The following is an 18,275-nucleotide window of genomic DNA, read 5'->3' as shown; positions in this document are numbered from 1 at the left end:
GGACAGACAGTCAGTTGACAAAGTAACTGAGCCAGAGTAACCTGTCCTGCAGCCAGACCCCGACTCACTGAGGCACCATCCGTATGGAGCTGCATATTTTCTGATGGAATGTGAAATTCTGATGACATGGTGAGTTTACAGATTCATCCAGCAATATGGTGTGTAGGAATGTGTCAGCTTGCTATTTCATAAGCTCTTTTTCTCACACACGGAAACACAATCTCTCCAGCTCCTTCGATCTTGGCAGGACCGGTTGCTGGGCGTGTTTCATTATTGGATATGTTTCTGTGAGGAGGAGCAGCAGAACACAGTTGGAAGACATGGAGACCAGATGTGAGCGGCCCAGAGGTCACTGACATTGTAGCTGTCCACTCAAGAACTGGGACTGTAGCAGGGTTGTGGATGTATCCATGATCTAAGGGGTGTATGAGAGCTGAATTGTTATACATGGTTCAGTGTCGTATATGTCACATGGCTAACCTGAACAAGGACTCTGAACCAAACTGAACCCAGTTAGAATCACCCCGTTATTTTGAAGTCTTCATCCCAGTAGTGAAATGTCACTAGTGATTAGTGACATTTCAATCCTCTGTATGCAACGCATGTGGCAGAATTGGCAATAAACGCTACCTAACCTTAACCTTTGGCTGGACCCCGCAAAGGCTCATCCTCTATTTGGGGATGAAGACTTCAAAAGAACGTGGTGATTCTAACTGGGTTCAGTTTGGTTCAGAGTCCTTGTTCAGGTTAGCCATGTGTTTTGGATGGTTAGGGTTATGGGGAGAAGCTGGGGAAAGGGTGATGATCCCCTCAAGGATAGACAGACAAATGTGTGTGTGTGTGTGTGTGTGTGTGTCATCCGGCTTATGGTCTCTGGTAACACACACACGTTTGAGAATCACTGAACCAGAGACTCATGAGTACGTGACTCAAAGACACTGCGGTTAGAACTTACAGGAAGAGGTGAGGATTCGAACCTGCGAGCTCACAGCCCCCTCTCCTCCCTCGCTCGACGCTCGCACCTCAATGATGTAGGCACCGCCATTGGGCAGCGACAGCAGGGTGAAGGGGTGGATGGTTCAGGTTACCTGAGTGTGGCCCCGCCCCTCCTGTCTGAGTATCACCTGGTGAACATCAAGTCAAACGCCGTCAGACCGAAGATACTCATTCAGAACTGTGAGGAGAACCCGAGACCTCTGAGCACTCTGGTTTCCTCCCACTGAGTTTGCACCCCCCACTAACAGCAGCAGGAACACACTGCCATCGTGGCGTTTCCAGACGCGCCTGTGGATGGAAGGAGACGTGAGAGGAACTGAGTTCATTCACTATGGAGGGGTGTGACCAGGATGAAGAAGAGAGCAACACCAAGAGCATCACATCTCCACCATCCTCCTGTCACCTCCTGTGCTGTGAAGAAGCCCAACGCTCAGGTGGAAAGTCCAAGGCTGCAGAAGCTGACCTTCAGAGGAGTTCTGGAGGGAGCCATCAGCCTGCTGTGAGCCGGGCTTGGTTTGGCTCGACTGAGAGGACACGCCCTCCCCTGGTCGGTTCATGAGCCTACAACTCTCGGTCCTCTGCGCAAGTGAGCCTTTCACCTTTCCTGAGAGCAGCATTGTTGTGACTGAAGCTACCCCAGGAGGACACGCCCCTGGCGTGGCCAGAGTTAAACCTCAACATCGTCTCATGAACTTCCTCATCCACTGCTGAGTGCTGGCTTCATGATCAGTTCACGAAAAGAGCTCTCACCATGTACCCAATGACGTCAGACTCGTTGTCTTTGGCCTCCACCTCCTCCTCCTCGCCGTCCTTCCAGAAACCCACCTGCTCAGCAGACACACAGCAGGTCTCATGATGCCACACACCGAAGCACCGCCAGCCATCACCCACCTCGTAGGCTTGTGGCCGTCCAGGTCCAGGACCCAGCGGTCTCCAGATGACTCAGATTTCCGCTGAGGAGATCCCGAAGGCCTCCACGTCAGTGGGCAGCTCATGTGGCTCTGCACACAAACAGCAGTGAAAAATGCGAGTGCGATTGCAAGCGCGCACGTGCATGCAATGCAACAATGTAGCTGAAGCCCTCGCCACTCAGAAACCGGCTGTCGGGGAGGAGAGACACAACATCAGCCTCCGCTCACAGTGAAGTAGGTTCTCCTGAGCGGACCGGTCGCCTTGGCAAGTCTGACCTGCGAACGGAGCCTGTAACAACATGGCTCGGGACACAGGTCAGGCTTACCTGAGTCGTCATATGCTGAGTTATGTAATCCAGTCATAGAAAAATGACCTGTTAATTCAAGGAGTTCTTTTTATAAACCGATAAAGGAAGCAGGGTTTGAGGTTGTCAATACACTGTCAGATAAACTTAACATAAACTGCAACGATTCACAGGCCGAACCAAGATTTAAACGTCAAAACATGAAAACAGCCTGAAAGCAACACAGTACACAGTTGTTTTCAAAAGTGGACCGTAATTAGAGGCAACAGGATGTGTTCAGCGCAAAATTGAGCGACAGCTAGCAGGCTGTTTGCTGCTGCTACTGCTTTAGCCTTAGCTAGCGGCCACTTCTTCTTTGTCTTCTGACATGTTGAAGGAGGTTTATTGTTCTATGCAAGTTGCCCCTGGTGTGCTGAACAAACCAGAATGGACATGCTAGCTTGACAGCTGAGGTCATGCAGGTGTGCGCGCCCAGTGATGCCACCAGGTATGCGGCCTGTCTTGCAGAGCAGAAACAAGAGGCAGAGAAGAAGAAAAAACAAAAACTGAATTAACGCACCGCTACATCCGGGTGTTGTTTACTAGCATCAAGCTACATCTTGTTTTATACGATAGGGCCTTCGACACAAGCAGAGCAGCTTCCTGTATTTCTGCAGGATTAACCATTAAACCTGGTCAGTTGCGGGAGCAGCACGTCTGTTTGGCTCTGGACCTGGACTCACCAGCGCATGGGATTCGTGGGTTCTGTGAGTCACACTGTCTCACACAGATGAGCCTGACTCTGCATTTCAATGTTGAAGCAATGACTAGCCTAGTGTCAACTCCAGTCACCGGAATGCTGTGGACTGAACCGGTCCCATGCTGCAGCGGGTCGCGAGGCTCAGCTGGAGCCAGGATTGTAGTCCGCTGACGATGGACGGAAGACGATCTCGGTTGCCAGGGATCTGACGTGTGGAGCAGGTGGAGGAGAGAACTGGGACGCTTCCTTGAGTGACAAGGAACCTGACTGGCCTTCAGAAGAAAACTGGAGTCTCAGGTTCAGAAACACTTTATTCAACATTGAAGCACAAACCTGAGTCAACAACATGGAGGAATGCTTCTTTAGGATCCAAGATCTACAGATGCTCAGCTGATGGACAGATCTCCAGCTCCTCCACAGCTGCTGGGAGCTGCTCTTTCCTCCTGCCCCTCCAACCACCACCCCCACAACACTAACAGCACATAGCATCATCAGAACCACAGCACTGAGCAGCACGGACCTCAGCAGGTGGAGGAGATCTTTGAGGGTGCGACAGAGAAAGCTGGAAGACAGAAGGACAGAGTTGCGCTGAGATCTGCAGTGGAAGAGGAAGAAAGATAACAGTGCCTTTAAGGCGAAATAGAGCAGATGAAAGGTGAAAGTTCATCATCTGATAAAAGCAGAGTAGCAGAGTAAGTGTGGTCCACAGCACGGCAGATCCATTCATTCATTCATTCATTTCTTTAGTTGAGATTCAATATGAATCTACTGTAATGGTAAGTCTGGAGAAGCACTATGAAGAGATGGTGGTTGGGTCTGCTCATGTCAGACAGACTACTGGTGCAGGATTGGAGACATCCCCGACCAGACAGAGACTCTGACCAAGACGGAAGACTCTCGGGAATCTCTCTGCGGGGATGGGCTTTTAGACTCTGGCAACTCTAGATGCTGGAAGGTACGTGCACAGAGCGCCCCCTGCTGGAAAGGAAAGAAAGGACATGGCCCTAGGCGCAGAGGTGCGAGGCTGCACAGCAGGAGGCGCATGGGACTCAGGCCACCCGAGACAGAACCCGCAGAGTGAAAAGCTTCTGAGTCGCAGCTGTCAGAGTGAGATGCTGTTCTGCGGACATCCATCCCTCCATTCCTCTGACCTGACTCCCCACTTCCTACCCTCTTCGTAATCCTCCGTGTTTGCAGAACTGGGTTGGAATACAGCGTGAATAGATCTACAGCATCCTGAAGCCCAACTCATCCGCTCCCTCTGCGTCTCACGGTGACTGATGGCTCTCACCAAGGTGGTTATGAAGGGAATTACATGCAACTGGCTGATCTGGCCTCCTCACGCTCTGCCAATATTGATCCGACGAGGCCAACGCTCTTATCTTATCAACATCTTTTTGATGATTACTTTCTTGGTTGATCTTTTATTCTGTTTTCCCAGTTAATATCATCAGAAACAGTCCATTTCCATCCGTCTGCTGATCAAAGCACTGGCCATCTTTCTCTGTTTTTTTTTTTTCCAGAGACAATTGATCAACTGCTTTTTATACTTTCATGACAGCATTTTCTGTATTGTTAATCTCCTCCCGCGACACAAACCAAACAAAATTGAGGCAAGGCCAAGCACCCTTTGTTTTCCTTGGCCTAGAATGGCACCTTCTCATGTGTCTCCATAGCTCCGTCCGTACAACCATCCCTTTGCAATGCAGACAATATTCAGGTGTTTTGGTTTCCACTTGACTTTGAGCGTACCTTTTCCTGTCTGAGGTACATATTTGTTAACATAAAATTTCCTCCGTTTCGAAGTTCCTCAAGTAGCTCCCTCATTTTGAGTCCTCAAGTGCTGAGCTAATTTATATGCTGGCTTTGTAACGCTCGTAGACGGGTGACCCACATGCAGCAGAGAGGAGACAGACGGAGGGTCAAGTCCAGCAGTTTAATAGAACTCACTTCTCGTACTCAATCTCAGTGCAGAAGTAGTTAAACAAGACAAGTAACAGAACAAAAAGACCTAATAAGAAAAACAAAAATCTCTATTTCTAATCTCAAAGGAGTGTGTAAGAAATAAAACAGGAACACTCTACTATACAATAACTAAGGGAGCCAGAAAAAGGAAAGTCCACAGGACCGGGAGAGAGAGGAACCAGGTTTAGGCACAGACACACTGGAAAACAAAAAGAGATCAAGCAGTAAAACTCACGAAAGGAAAGCGCATGGCAAAATGTCCATGGTCCGGAGATGAATCATCCAAGATGTCGAGACGACCCCGGAGGGTCGTACCAAGGTGAACACACGTGACAAACTGATGCCGATTGTCTTTTGACCAGCGTTTAATTATTGCACGGGAAGACTGCGGGATCAGGTTCAGGTGTGTGTGTGTCTGTGGCGGAAAGAAGCGACCCCCAATCCCAGAAGAGAAGAAGGAGAAGAACTGGGAGCAGAAAGCAGTCCACACCATTTTGAACTGAAGGAGGGGGTTCGTGACAGGGTTCTTAAACTGAAACTGAAATTCTGCCCTTTTTGAATGGTAGTACATTTGTGGTATCAGGAACTTTGTGTGCTCTGAAATTGCGCTACGACTGTTTTGGCTTCCTCCCTGTCACTTGTTGCAAAGCCTGCTAAGAAAGTTGAGGCAAATTAATTACAGAGGAGAGATAGCGAGTGGTTTGGACATGTACAGAGGACAGATAGCCAGTTAGATTGGTAGGAAGATGATGAGGTTGGAACTGCCAGGCAGAAGGTGGAGAGGAAGGCCAAAGAGGAGATTTATGGAGGTGGTGAAGGAGGACATGAGGTTTGTAGGTTTGAGAGAAGAGGAAGCAGAGGACAGGGTGCGATGGAGGAAGATGATCTGCTGTGGCAATCCCTCAAGTTAGAAGCTGAAAGAGAAAGAAGAAGAAGAATGCAACAACTTTGGAAAATTAATGTCATGGCAGTTGACTGGAAGCAGTTTATATGCCATGAGGTGACACATACTGTTGAAGAAAAAAATGAATGTTAATATGTTAATAATGAAAGTCTCTCTCCACCCAAAGAAAAGATTTTTTTTTTAAACTGACCTGAACATCGGAGACCCAACTACTTCAAACGGGCATACGGTCCAAGACAAACACAACACTTGTCTGCTCTTTAAGGATGTCATGTCTCCTACAACCTATAATATAAAATTACAGACAATTGTTGTAAAAATAATGAATCAGAAATCACGACAACACAAACAGAAATGTGATCCTTACCACTATTGTTTGTTCTCTACTTCTTGGCCTCTGGTGGGAGAACTTTCTTTATTGGCTGAAAAACATTTTGAGGCTGCACCATGAAGTTGTAATTTTAAGGCAGGTCATTCTGCAAACACAGAAAACGTCAACTGATATGACCCGATGCAGCCACAATGTAACTTTGCTCGTGTCCTTCAACTTCTGAGGACCCCACAGCGGGAGCGCTAATCCAACCGACTACGTGGCTGCCCTGGCTACTGCCTGTATATAATGTTGTCTTTTCCCATCCATGACTGTGAAGGTTGAGCCTCCAACAGTTACAAGCTGATACCAACATAAATAAAATAAGCAACTCAAAATCAAACAAATGGGGAGTGAGGGGATCCGTTTCACCCTCATGTATCTGTAATATACAGTACACAGTCAATTTAACTGTCAATAGCCCAAATGCAAACACTACAACTATTTTAAACAGAACACATCAAACTGCTTTGTCTGGCTGGCTTTTAGCCAGAGGGGGGAAAACATGAGAAACTGGATGCCCTGTTTTCTCAGCAGGATGCCCTAAATATGGATGTCATCACACTGGTTTCCGTGAAAAGGGTGTTTCCGCCCGGTAAAATGATTGCAATTGGCCAATTCTCAACCCTTGTGAAAGCTGCATCCACCCCACCCCCCAAACCATCATCAAACAGAATACAGAAAAAATTTTGGTTTATTTTCATGATTTTATTCAAGTTCAGTTTTACTAGTCCAGATCATCATCACCAAGAATATAGTCTCATTTTACTCACATCAAAACATACGAAACATCGTATGGTAAGGGAAGCTACCGTCTTCCTCACTTCCAACTGTCTGAATTATTATCAGTGCAAAACATTAAACATTTCATACATGTATGGATTATTCACATTTTTACTTTATTGTGTATTTTCCCAGGAAGCAATACTTTTATTTATCCTCATCAATACTTGACGTACATTACATTTGGCATTTCTGTTCTGCATGTCTGTGACTGTACCATCAACTATGGATTGAGATAGCGGGTATCGGCCACAATAGCACAGTTTTGCTTTTTTTTTCTTGTAATTATAGTGCAGAAGAATAAATTATAACTAACTGGAAAAGCGTAAGCAAGAAAAATGTTATATTTATTTCGGAATTCTACCATAATAAATGACTAATATGTGAGATGATGACAGACAACAAAGGGAAAATAATAAAACATTCAAACATAATTTTTTGTTGACAGTGAATATTTACTATGATTAGACCAGAAAGCAAATTCATTTCTCCTTCGCCTTAAGAAAAATTGGTCCCATGGAGGTTGTGTTTCTGTAGGAAATCATGAGCGGTAACTTTCACGACAGTGTTTTTTCTCAAAGATACACTGAACACATTGATAAAATAATTACCACTCATTCAAGCCCAACGCGTTACTCAACTCGTCGAGCTTGTACTTTCATCAGAAGTCATTTGACAGTGTACGGTGGACCATTTGGTCGACACCCGGCATGCCATGATGATGCATCTGATAGTGGTGAATGTGCTGTCTGCTGGTCGTTGGGCCATGAGCCACTATCTGGTCATCGTCCATGTCATCCCTGTATTCGGCTCCGTCCTGGGAGTAACTGTGTTTCATGACAACAATGTTCCTCCGTCCAGTTGGGGTGTTGTGGTGAGAGAGGTGGGGGGACTGCTGGCTCACCATCACAGGAGGCACTGGTGGAGGCACCACTGTCCCCATGTCACAGTCGGCGGTGCTCTCTTTGAGGCTCAGGCTGCTGCGGCTCCCCTGGATGCTGCCGTGCATGCTCCCGTGAGAGCCACAGTGGTGGTCACGGATGCATTTGGAAGAGGAGCGGCGGAACTTCTGACATTTCTCAAACTCCTCGGCTATTGCAGCATCATTCAGGTCACCGGATGGATCTCGACGCAAGGCGCAGAGCTCATAGTGGGGGGGCTCAAAGTTTGGGTGCAGGAGAGCTGGGTCAAAGTCATCTCTAAAGATGAAAGAAGATCAAATCCATTAGGATATGGAAAAGAAAAACGGAGACATCGCGGACTGCATGCTTCTAATAAAGTGGCATTAAGTGAAGTCCAACATGTAATGGAGAGTGGTGTGTATTTTGTCCTGTTGGGGGAGCTGTGGAGCATGGGAAATAGTCCTACGCGCAATTCCTGAGTCTTGACGGTGTTTTCATGGACAAAGTTTTGTGCTTACATTTTGCTCATTATTTGGTTGGGTTGAAGAACGTCACCTTTCCTGATGATGCTGCCACCACAGAAACCAGGCAACAGAAAACCTGTGCAAAATAGGATGAGGAATGAGGTACCTGCGGATGATGTATTTCTTGCGGGGCTGTTTAATCTGAATGACAACAGAGATGATGAGCATGATGAGAACCAGGCCACAGGTCACTCCGATGATGCTGAGGTTGGTGTTGTCCATCGTGTCCAAAATACTGGGCTTCCTCTTCTCTGGAGGAGCAAGCATTGCCAGTATCAGTTAAGGAGTTAAGGACATTCACTCCCTCTGGATGAGCAGCGCTCAGTCTTTCGTCACCTTTGCAGTTGTTCTCGTCCCAGGGGTAAACACAGTTCTGGATGCCATTGCAGACCAGAGTGTTGTTGATGCACATGTTGCTGTGGCAGAAGAAGGCTTCCCCTTCACATGGTGCTGCAATGATTCCATTATGTAGACATTATTAGATCAGATGTCCTTTATTTTTTATTTATTTGTTTGATATGTTTTTCAGGCGAGATTTTTTTCCTTTGGGCGGGGGAAGCGGTTGCAGTTTCTTTTCTGCTGTTTCTGTAGAATTCTAAAAAAGTTTACCCAAATCTCTTTAGCACTTTCTATATACGGTAGATCTGACAAGGAGAACACCTCATCTGGAGAAAATGCATTCATTTTTCCTTTTCTTTTGACTGTAATGACCACTCACGTTCATGAAAAACGGTGTACAGGATCCTGAATCTACTGTTCCTGCTTCCCTCGTCGGCCCACATCCGGACTACGCCCACTGACGTGGTCAGCATGACATCATTGGCCACCGTGGAGCAGAACTTGTTCTTTAGGTGCTCCACAGAACTGCTGCCATCATAGATGGCTACAAAATTACGCTTGCACTCGTTGGAGTTGTGCATCTCGTACTCCAGGAACCGCAGGTAGATCTGAGAACGATTAAATATGGACAGATTCATTGCCATTTAAGAAAATTGTTTACTTTAAAATTGAAATTGATATCAAGTACTGTGTGGATTATTATTTTGTGTGTGTTAGCTGGACACTGACCTTTGCCCTTGGTGGAGCCTGGATGTACCACCTGCAGTCCACTGCTTCCGTTGCCAATGCCTTAGTGTCTCTGTAGATCTGGGACGACTCTACAATTCCCTCTGGTGTTGTCATTTCAAACTCACAAACTGTGGACAACAATTTGTCATTCAAAAGAGTTGTCTGGCTGCACAAATTACTGTGATAATGAAAGACGAGAATAACCATGCAAAACACTAAATTTAATATTTGTGTCATAAAAATGTATTCATTGATTCCAATTCAGTGTCTGTGGATGTTATTTTTTTTTCTTTTGATCAGTCCAATTTGTGCGTCTCTGTGTTGCCATGACAATCTAAACTTCCCAAGACCCAGAGAATCCGCTTTGTTGGTGGACTATTCTTTTATTTTTATACAAAAAGTGGTATTGTCGTTCAACTTTTTAGTCACATCCGGTGCACCCTGCATTTACTTCACAGATATCTCACTTGCATTGATTTAATTCTCCAATAACTTGGCGAGTAACTTGGCAAGTGATTTGCACAAAAGCCTCATAGTCACACTCTCTGAAGGATAAAAACAAACCAAATTTATAATTTTGTTTCCCTCGTGTACCTTTAAGGGCTATCTGTTCCTGTTAGGGGCTAAATATTGATTCTGAACGGCTCCAAACAATGCGTTTGGCACAGCTGCTTTCATACTGTCAACTGTAGATGTTAGATGATAGACAGATGATAGAACTGTGATCACATTTGAAATACTTACAAGGCAACTCCGGTACGTCAGCCAGATCTTTAAACTCCGGGTCTGAATTAAAGAGAGAAAATGAAAGAGGGTTCCATATTGACATTATCAGGACTGCACATCTCATAATCTGCCACTTTTTTATGAACCAGTTAAGACTTGAGTGGGAACAAGTGAGCTGTTGAAAGAAACAAAGACTAGGTGATGGGTTGTAGAAAATCAGACCCGGAAAATGCCAGAATACCACAGGAAGATTACTTGCCCACTTTAGGAAGCACCAGAAGAGGAGCAACAAAAACAACACAATACACAGGGTTTAAAATAATAGGGTTTAATAACAGAGTCACTGGGAGTCCTTTCAACTGGCAAGACGCATCGGTTCTGGTTCCTGCACGCAATTTTGGCTGTGAAAGGTGGCGCTGAGCCAAAAAAAAAGTTGGTACGAGGTCACAAGCCGTGGCATCATCATCATCATCGCATGCTTGATTGTGCATGCTTGATTGTTGTATGAAAACAGGATGATAAAAGCCACAAAAGTTTTCAGAATAGATTTCAATACGTGAAGCTAGTGAGAGAAAATTTCAAACTGGCTGATGGTAAAATTCATTAATTTTAATTGAGAATTAATCCATAACAGAATGAAGGCGCATATCTGCAACCTTGTGATGTCCGTGGCGTTCTCTAACCACTAGACTAGCACAAAGTCACGTTTGGGAGCTTCAAGACAAAAACAAGCCTCATTTGTGTGTCTCACTCCAATTGGGTGAGTGTTGGCAGTCCTGCTGAATATCTGACCGACTTGTCATTTTGCTGTACTGTTGTTTACTCCCACCACAGTGCCACTTTTTGGAACACTCCGACATGGCTGTCATGGTTCATGCTTTTACTGTGTCACTTCCTGTGTTCCGGTTCATGTTTGCTTTCTCACCCCTTCAGCTTCATGGCAGCGCAGCTGGTTCTCATCCCATTGATTGCCTCTGCAGAGATTTATACACCTGGAGAACCAGCATGTGCAGCCAGATGATCGTCTTTTGTTCTCATGGTACGGTCTCTCTCGATTGCTCCGGTCGCTTGTGACCCTGTTTATCTCTCTGTTTTGCTCTGCGCTCATCTCCTTATTCTGTCACTTTTGTCCCTTTTCTTGCTCTATCTAGCTCTCCTATTGCTTGCTCCCTGTCATTAGCTCCTTGTTGGCTTCCCAGAGTGTGTGTTACTCGCTACTTTAGTTCAGCCTGTGGGCTAGTTATTTCCTCGGTTAGAGTTTTGTCTTCACCTCTACTGAGCGTCTTTAGTTTTGTATTGGCCGCGTCAGAGTTATATCTGAGTGCATAGTTTTCTGTTGTCCCTGTTTGCAGCGCTGTGTATCTCACGCCTGTTTTCTGTTTTAGGTTTTTCCCTCTCCCTTTGTGTGTTGTCCTCCGCGCTCCGCATCTGGTCTTCAGTTTAGATTTCTGTCTGTATTATTTTGTGTTTATTGTAATAAATCTTGTGGTTGACAGAACTCTTGCTTTGTCCGAGTCCTCTGAGTTCAGAATCATCTGCTCTTGCGTCAACCTTAGATTAGCAGTCATGACAATGGCTCCACTTAAAGCAGTCTCAATGTGAAATGGTTCGACAGATATTTTACAATAGAGGTGGATGAGCTAAGCAAAATCCCTGACTGATATGAACTTGATGATGGGTTTGTTGCATCTCTGCAGGGACTGGACTGAGATTTATAAAGACTCTTGGTGGGAGTTATTAAAATGCTGTTTAAGCAAGTCAAAAGGCGGCATTCTCCATAAAAGGTCAGATCACAATTCTACCACAGAAGTAGGGTATCTCAACGAACCACCACCAAGACAGCGCTGAGTAGTTAGTACTCATATGATCCCACTTATAATAAGGACACTGGATTAAGACAAAATGCATGTCTGACTTGATTAAAAACTGGACTGAGAGCCAGCCATGAAATATCCAAAGGAAACCTTTCACACCTTTCAGTTTTAGTGGTACAGTGTTTCAAGCAGTATGAGTTTGAAAAAATATTTTACGCCATGTACGTGCAGAGGACTAAAAAACTTTTCTTATACTTCATTGGGACTAATAAAGGATATCTAATGTAATATAATCTAGTGGTGCCCCTTTCGGAGCCCATTCATTATTTTTTATTTGAAAATTCTCAGGAAAAAAAGCGTTGCACTCTCATTATTTGCGCCCAAATATATCTTATCTGAAAGTTTGCACCATATAGCTCACTAGCCCACGCCACAGCCCCTCCCACGCTTCCTCATGCTGCACACACTAGAGCCCCAGCCACCCAAAATTGTCTGTATGCCTGCCTGGTTTCAACAGCCCTGACATGGCTGTTTCTTGAGACACAAAGCTTAAAATATTTATGAGTAGCTTAAATCGCCTTATTTTCGAAGGTCTTCAGCAGTCTTCTCACCTTGATGTACTTTAAAAATGTGTTTCAGTCGAGTAATAAATTTGGCAGGGACAGTGAGTTACAAAAGCTACTGTGACTGTGTTGAAACCATAGAGGATATTGACAAGCTCTTATCACTTATGTAAAGACAACTGCCATGTCAAAGTTTCGGTATATGAAATAAGAAAAGCCCCTCGAGTTCTTGTAAGCGTTGGTAGCCAAGCTGCCTATTTGATATAAACTGATTCCTGGGATTGGCCTTTCATGCCTTGGATTGACCAATCTGATTCTCTTCATTTGAAGAACTGCATCACTGCAAAGCACGGTGTGGACTCTTTTTACCACAGTACATGCCACCATTCTCCTCAGGATGGTGCAGTCACAAAACTAGAAAGTCCATAAATGTGCTAAGAAAGTCCATAAATGCACCAACAAAAATACTTATAAGGAGGTGAGTACTGTCATGATGGAGTCTGGACAAGGTCCCATCAACAGGAAGTAGTGCAGAAGGTCAATTCACTGTAGTCTATCTGACGAATACTGTTGGAGTTAATGTCAGAGACCTCTTCTGGTAGAGGTGAGCTTTGAACAGCAGTCTTTTACTTTTTTACTTTTTCTGATTTTAAAAAATGCTGATTTTGCACCAGTATACTTTCACTGCAGTAAGTGCAGGTAAGTGAGGGTTTTGTAGTGGGGAAAAAAACCCTTCACAATGAGGGTCACCCTGAAAGAGAACCACATGATAAAGTTCAGTTTTCATTATCATGTGCAATACTGTCTGAATTTTTTTTTTAGGTTAAGCACCATAAAATAAAAAGCAATAGAAACAGAGAGGGTTATACTTAATCTACCAGTCAGCATGTTCTCTCTGTCTGCCTCATAATTTCAAAACCTTGTTCAATCCTTCTGATAAAATAAAGAAATCAGAAGGCACAGCAAGGTTAGAGATATTGTGTACTAAACCTTTGTGCTGATGAATCCACTTGCTAGGTGGATTATAAATCCTGATTTACCGGCTTAGTTGAGGACAGATTAGGTCTCAGCAGAAATGACAACCTGGTGATGAAACTGCCACATCTGCATTTTAATGTATCATATTTCATCTTACATCCTGTTTACAAAACATGCCCGAGTCACCATTTTATTCACTGGCCATCTTGTTATTATTATTACTCAAATATGAGAAGCAGCAGCATAAACACCACCACTGCAGATCTGCATGGATTCTTATTAATCCTCTCGTGTTTCTTCGCTGTTTGAGCCAAGATTAGTCACTTTCATGTGTGTGTATGGGTGTGTTTGCTATACTAAATTCCCATAGGATTTTATTTGAACAAACTGAATGTTTAGATTAAACTTACGTAAAGGTTTTCTGCCATTGTTGAGGATGGACATCTGGAATTACACATTCTCAACCACATATATACCAAGAACAAAGAAAAAGTAAAAGAAATCATCATAAAATAATGCTGGACCAGGTTTCTCTTTTCTGTCGTTCCAGTTTGAGTGAGCCTCTTCATGTGAATATTCTTTTGGACTTGTTTTATTTCATTTATTTTTCATTGTTTTTGTCAGGAAAAATGTCAAAGTCAGAAGAGACTTGTGATCTTGCCGTCTGTCTACATGGTCGCCTTGTGTATGTCAGATCACATGCTTAACTGACTCCTAAACCACATGTGAGGAAGCAGCTGATCTAGTCAGAGTCTCTTAAAGTAGTCTCCTCAGCTGGAGCACAGTCAGTATTTGTGGTTGTGCATTTGTTTTTGTAATTGTGATTCAAGTTTTTGTGGTTATGCTCTCCTTCTGTGGTTGTCATTTGCCCTTCAGTGCCAGTGTAGTGGTCACACCTCCAGAAAGTAGGAGCAGCTCCTGGGGCAGCATTCCAACATTACAACAACCTAATTCATTTCTGACAGTCAATTTTCAAACTGAACTATAGCAAGGTGACTGACTGGAATGTCCGTGAAAATCAACAGCAGGATTGGAATGGTGACATCTTCTTACTCACGCAACTTTTTCACACGCGTGTTGATCCCTGACCAGGATACCATCTGCATCACTTGTCTTGAATCCAAGTAATCTACCTCTAAATCTCAACCTTGTCTGAGGGCCGGGTTATGCAACTGAGTTGCGCTCTCTCCCCATGAAACAGTGAAACATGAAAAAGATAACTTGTCTATTTACATTTCACTCTTACACCCTGAGTTTGTGTGGGCTGCTGAATTCATTATCTTCTGCCATGAAAGTTGAGTTGACAAGAGATTAGAATTTGGCATGAGATACTGATTAGTTTTGGTGAAAACAGATGGGAACCAGCTTCAGCTTATCTGCAAATAAATGCAAAACTATTCCTTAAAATAGAAGTAGATTGCTTGTTTAGATGCTTTAAGTGAAGGAGGATTTATGAATAATTTGAGAAAACTGTTTTTTATGAAACGCTAAACAAATGCTGACTGCGGCAACACGGACGTTATCTGATGGAATTTGTCCAACATCAACATCAAGGCGGAAACGTTACTGACAGATGCTGAAGACTGGTCTTGGCAGAGAGCAATATCTGGACAGAATGAGAGATTAATCGTAGGTGGCTTATAAAATCTGCTGGTCACAAAGTCTAAGCTGCTGCTGCTGCTGCAGAGGCTCAGCAGCGGCAAGCTGTACTGTACGGAAGACAGGCTTTCATCAACCGAGTCTGTGTGTAGGTCTGTCTATATGTGTTCATCTATGCCAAAGCAAAACCCCACAGAACATGAATGAATGAAGACAGTATATCCCTGGTGGAAAACCTGAATGAAGACACAATATCTGAGGTCAGAAATATGCTGCATCAGATGAAAATATAGAAAGTAAAACCCACCGACTAGGTCCAGTGAAACTGTTTTGTTGCCTATCTACGGCTCCCTTGTGATCCATGTGCTGACCTTTACATCTCAAAGCAACTTAAAATATGTTTGGCTCAAAGTTCTCCATCCTTCACCATTAAACAAGACAAGTGGCTCAGCTTTTTCCACCATCTGGTCCTTCTTATCTTTGAATCCCTCTTCACAGGAGCTGCCGCCGTTGAGGTAGATACATGCATTTGTTCATACTACTACACCAATAAATTCATAAACATTTGTGAATGAATATGACTGTGAACTTAATAGTGTCTAAGACAAGGATGAGGACAAATATTTGAGCTGAGGATGGAAGGCAACAACACCACACAAGCTGATTGAAACGCTTCTGTGATAGATATATGTGATCCATTAAGACCGAAGGGGAGTCGCGTTTAGTGATGGTCTTACGAAGCTTCATGAAACAGCGTCCTCAGTTTCAGATGGCACTCTCTGCTCTAAAATCTTAAGATTTCAACAACCACTTCAATGACCCTCTCATCGGTTTTAAACCAACAGCGCCATCTACTGAGCACTGAAAATGAGGACACTGATTCATGAAGCCCCATCAGCACATCACTAGTCACAGGCATGGCTTGTCAGACGTTTGTATTTCTCTGCAGTCTGCAGAGGTCCCCTTTAAAGAAGTCATTTGGACCTTCTGAATACATCAAACTCGGATGGCATTGAGAAATTGCATTCTGGCGTAGAGCTGTGCATCTGGTTTGTAACTTACTCACCCTGTGTGAAGTTGTAACGTGCAGAGAAGCCAATGGCCTCCAGTTCTCCGTCTGCTACAAACTTGACGTAGAGGTACCTTCCAGTGGAGCGGACATAAGCTGGACTCTCCTGACCACAGAATCGTCCGATGATGGGCGAGAAAACAAATGGCCCGTCGCGCACCTCGATGTGGTCAAATTTACATTCCCAGGAAGGTTCAATGGAGTATTTCTCATCAAAGAACAAGTCCACACACTGTCTGGGGGCAGCTGCAGAAAGAAGGGTCCTTTAGTGGAGATATTTGGGGATATTTTGATGTCATTCAACCCAGAACCTCACCTTCTATGATGTAGACACATTCTCTCTCAGGGGGGTATTTCTCAGGGTAGTTGGGTGATGTGAAGTACCCCCCTTCAGGCTCCTTCACCCACGCGCCACACTGGCCAGCAGGCGTCACACCTGAGTTGTTCTTGACTAGATGTAGGCAAGACCAAGAGCAAAAAACACTGACTTAGCAGACTCGAATACTATAGTCATCACCGAATGCATACACAGCGCTTTTGTAACTTTAGTTTCATGTGTTTCATTTTAACTGCATGAGGCAGAGAGAAGGAGGACGGCCAGGATGTTGCTCTCTGTGCACTTATTGAAGATGTTGAAACTTTAACCAACAGTTCACGGTGAGAGATTTGCATGAGATTCTGTAGAGGAGGGACTTGCATTCATTATGATGGGATTAAAAGAAGGAGGTGAGTGAGTTTTTCATGAACTGAAAAAAAGATTCTTAAAAGTGATTGAATTGATAATAAAAAAAGATAAAACTTAACAAAGATAAAGAACAAAGGTTAACAACATTTTTGTCCGTATGGCAAGAATAGTTGTTTTTTGTTTGTTTTATTGTTTTTAAAATAAATTAATCAATGTATTATTTATTTATTTTGCATTATCATTATGTAATGTGTAATGGGTCCAGATTGTGTTTCTTTAAACATGTTATCAAAACTCTGATGTCATCTAAAGGAAACAAACTAATGATAAAAACTAAATAAATAAAATACAACATTGAGTTCAAAGGCATTGTAGTTTTACTAAAAATAATAATGCACAAAACTGCAAAAATACACAAGCAGACTAGTGGATCTCTGCTGGTTTCCTTTTTGAAATTACAGATTCTACATAATTCGTTTTTACAAAAAAAAAAAAAAATAGTACGATATGGTGTTAATGGTGGTGAAGTGTCATGGAAATCATTTGAAATGAAAGCCATTTATCGTCCCTTTATGCAAACATTACCTACCTTGGGTCTTTGCTTTAGTTCCAAGAGCCCCTGGGAAGGCAGGTGAGATGAGACCTGCAGCTGTACAAAACAGAGGAACTCACTTTTCATTTTCAGGTGGATTAAGATGATCACAGCACAAATATTGAGTTGAAATTCTGCATTTAAAAACAACTTACACAGGTGCAGTAGAAGTTCCAGCCACATATTGGATTGTGCGTCTATAAAAATTCTTCTTCAGCTAATCACAAGAAGCTCCAGCATTTCAGGTCTTCACTTGCTGTGACAGATGAATCAGGATTCCTTCGCTCGTACTGGAGCTCCACCTTCGACCGTTATAATCCAGTCCGGGCAGCCGCCGGTCAGAGGCGGCTCAGGCCACAGGAGAGGCCACTGATCCAGAGGCCAAGTCACAGCCTGATGTCGCCCTCCAGGGGCGGGTATTTTCAATATTTATGATTATTCTTGCAGGAGGGGCGTGTATCAGTCAAACCTAGATGAAATGCTGATGTGAGATTTCAGACCCGTTGGACCGACTTTGTCCCCAATTCAGACCAGATCAGAATCAGAGCAGAAAAACTTTATTAATCCCAAGGGAAATCGTGTTTGTAACATGCTCTGTACACAACATATCACAATAAATTAAAAAGAAATAATATTATAAAGTGCAAAAAAAAAAAAAGTGATACAAAATAGATTAGAAAACAATGTGCAACAAATGCAGTTCAAGAACAGAAAATGTGCCAAAAAAACCTTCATTGTATTTTTTTCAAGGACGAATTGTATGTTTTTATTGCCACAGGAAG

General features: G+C 43.7%; 1 protein-coding gene across 2 annotated transcripts; it reads right to left on the bottom strand.

The window, feature by feature from the left end:
- Window positions 1-3,367: 3,367 nt before the first annotated feature.
- Window positions 3,368-17,822, bottom strand: LOC128769913 (neuropilin and tolloid-like protein 1). 2 transcript variants are annotated; one of them, XM_053883985.1, is made up of 13 exons: window positions 17,649-17,822; window positions 17,491-17,550; window positions 16,533-16,667; window positions 16,214-16,462; window positions 10,212-10,253; window positions 9,468-9,595; window positions 9,118-9,346; window positions 8,736-8,849; window positions 8,506-8,650; window positions 7,878-8,172; window positions 6,188-6,296; window positions 6,011-6,105; window positions 3,368-3,513 (listed from the first exon to the last, which is right to left on the bottom strand). In XM_053883985.1, the coding sequence occupies exons 1-11, from the start codon at window positions 17,674-17,676 to the stop codon at window positions 6,282-6,284; spliced, it is 1,440 nt and encodes a 479-aa protein (XP_053739960.1). In that variant the 5' UTR covers window positions 17,677-17,822; the 3' UTR covers window positions 3,368-3,513; window positions 6,011-6,105; window positions 6,188-6,281. The 2 variants fall into 2 exon arrangements, with proteins under 2 accessions (XP_053739960.1, XP_053739959.1); XM_053883984.1 differs by lacking the exons at window positions 3,368-3,513; window positions 6,011-6,105; window positions 6,188-6,296 and having other exon boundaries at window positions 6,903-8,172.
- Between the last annotated feature and the right edge of the window lie 453 nt (window positions 17,823-18,275).

Source organism: Synchiropus splendidus, chromosome 13, assembly GCF_027744825.2.
Source record: "Synchiropus splendidus isolate RoL2022-P1 chromosome 13, RoL_Sspl_1.0, whole genome shotgun sequence".
In the NCBI taxonomy this organism is placed as follows: domain Eukaryota; kingdom Metazoa; phylum Chordata; class Actinopteri; order Syngnathiformes; family Callionymidae; genus Synchiropus; species Synchiropus splendidus.
The sequence above is the reverse complement of the archived record's forward strand: the minus strand, read 5'-3'. Positions and strand labels throughout refer to the sequence as shown.